This window comes from Eimeria necatrix, genomic scaffold (genome assembly GCF_000499385.1).
Source record: "Eimeria necatrix Houghton genomic scaffold, Enh_scaff527, whole genome shotgun sequence".
NCBI lineage: Eukaryota > Apicomplexa > Conoidasida > Eucoccidiorida > Eimeriidae > Eimeria > Eimeria necatrix.
The window spans coordinates 15,001-17,500 of NW_013654399.1; the positions used below are offsets into that span (position 1 = coordinate 15,001).

Here is a 2,500-nt window from a genome sequence, read left to right on the forward strand (position 1 = left end):
CTGCTGCTGGCACTGCAGCAGCAGCAACAGCAGCAGCAGCAGCAGCAGCAACAAAATATAAATATATTCCCTGCAGAGTTCTCATAGCAGCAGATAAACAAGAAATAGATTGGGATTTGCTGCAGGCAATTCAAGAAGCAGGTTTAGTTTATGATGGGAAAATGATCGTCAAACACGACTTCAGCGTAAACCCTAGACCCTAAACCCTAAACCCTAAACCCTAAACCCTAAACCCTAAACCCTAAACCCTAAACCCTTAGCCCTAAACCCTAAACCCTAGGCGCTAAACCCTAAATGCTAGCTGATAAACCTCTGAACCCTAAAACCAAAACCTTAAGGCCTCTAGACGCAAGGCGCGAGCCTTAAACCCTAAACCCTAAACCCTAAACCCTAATTTCACTCAAATATTTATTTATTTATTTATTTATTTTTATTTTTTTGACAGACAAATGACCCTTTTATTTTTGCTGCTGGAGCCTCAGCAGAATTCGACAGTGGGTTTAGACCCACGAGGTTGACAGATTTGAAACAAGAAAAATATTGCCCTGAAGAAGTAGGGTTTAGGGTTTAGGGTTTAGGGTTTAGGGCTTAGGGTTTAGGGTTTAGGGTTTGACGGGAAGAGCCGTGCCCCTGCATGCAGGTTTCCGCAGCCTCTTGAACTTTTCAGGGTTTAGGGTTTAGGGTTTAGGGTTTAGGGTTTAGGGTTTGAGGTCAATGCCCAGGGATTCAAGCGTGGGGTTTTAGGGTTTAGGGTTTAACACCTAGGGTTTGGGTTCTGGGGAGTCGGTGCCTAGGGTTTACTGCTTAGGGCTTAGGGTTTAGGGTTTAGGGTTTAGGGTTTAGGGTTTAGGGTTTAGGGTTTAGGGTTTGCGTTTTGCGGGCAGCTGGGGTTTTACCTGGCAGCAGCAGTGGGGCGTCGGCTAAACCCTTTTTTTTTGAGTTTTTCTTTTCCAAGTTTGGGAAGTTTCATTTATGACTTTTTGCTGCTCGACAAAAGTACCATTAGGCCCGACAAAGAGGCCCTAATGCTGCAGCAGGGGGTAAGAGTTGCTGCAGCAGCAGCTGCTGCTGCTGCAGCAGCAGCAGCAGCAGCGAGTGCAGCAGCAGCAGCAGCAGCTGCTGCTGCAGCAGCAGCAGCGAGTGCAGCAGCAGCAGCTGCAGCAGCAGCAGCAGCAGCAGCAGCGAGTGCAGCAGCAACAGCTGCTGCTGCAACAGCAGCAGCACGTGCAGCAGCCGCAGCAGCAACAGCTCGAGCAGCCGCAGCAGCAGCAGCAGCAGCAGCAAATGTTCAAACTGAATAATTAATAAATGGTCTTTTTATTGTTTAAAATAAATTAATTTTTTCTTTTGCTGCAGATTGAGTCTTTTCATGTAATTCCCCCCGAAGAAAACATCAAAAAGTATATTCAAGGTCTTGAACAAAGCAGCAGCAGCAGCTTCAGCAGCAGCAGCTTCAGCAGCAGCAGCAGCAGCAGCAGCGGAGACAGCATGACCATCAAGATTCCCAGGACCAGCAGCATCGGCAGCAGCAGCAGCAGCAGCAGCAGCTGCACCAGCGGCAGCAGCAGCAGCAGCAGCAGCAGCAGCAGCAGCAGCAGCTGCACCAGCGGCAGCAGCAGCAGCAGCAGCTGCACCAGCAGCAGCAGCAGCAGCAGCTGCAGCAGCTGCACCAGCAGCAGCAGCAGCAGCTGCAGCAGCAGCAGCAGCAGCAGCAGCAGCAGCAGCAGCTGCAGCAGCAGCAGCAGCAGCAGCAGCAGCAGCAGCAGCGAGGACCGTTTGAGTTTGCTGCCGGTGTTTTCTTTGCCAAAATGCAGCAGAGGAAATTTGCCAGGAAATTTGTTTTGCTGCTGCTGGAGTGTATGTACAGGTTGCTTGTGCGAGTGAGCTGCAGCAAAACTTTTTATTTATTTATTTATTATTTATTTATTTATTTATTTATTTATTTATTTATTTATTTATTTATTTGTTTATTTGTTTATTTATTTACTTATTTGTTTATTTGTTTATTTATTTGTAAACCGCAGCTGGCTTATTTCGCCAAATTAGAGGCACAGGAAGGCTCAGGGTTTAGGGTTTAGGGTTTAGGGTTTAGGGTTTAGGGTTTAGGGTTTAGGGTTTAGGGTTTGTGCTTAGGTATACTTATTTCCCTGCAACGCCGGAGACGGAGGACTTTGTGGTGCGAGCAGTTGCTGATTAAATAAATAAATAAACAAATAAATAAATAAATACATAATAAATAAATAAATAAATAAATAAATAAATAATAAATAAAAAAATAAATAATAAATAAATAAATAAATAAATAAATAAATAGTAAAGCTTTTGCATCAAAAATAAATAAAAAGATACTGTTTAAATGCACTGATAGGCTGCTGCTGCTGCTGCTGCTGCTGCTGCTGCTGTCACCGGTGCTGTTGCTGCTCTCATTGCTGCTGCTGCTGCTGGCGCTGCTGCTGCTGCTGCTTTTGCTGCTGCTGTTGCCCTTTCGTTTTTGGTTGCT

The 2,500-nt window shown here is 45.6% G+C and overlaps 1 protein-coding gene across 1 annotated transcript; it reads left to right on the forward strand.

Moving 5' to 3' along the window:
• Positions 1–1,025: 1,025 nt before the first annotated feature.
• Positions 1,026–2,193, forward strand: ENH_00060810 (hypothetical protein; the record flags this gene model as incomplete). The annotated part of the gene is made up of 3 exons (XM_013581954.1): positions 1,026–1,286; positions 1,425–1,880; positions 2,134–2,193. The coding sequence occupies 3 exons, from the start codon at positions 1,026–1,028 to the stop codon at positions 2,191–2,193; spliced, it is 777 nt and encodes a 258-aa protein (XP_013437408.1).
• Between the last annotated feature and the right edge of the window lie 307 nt (positions 2,194–2,500).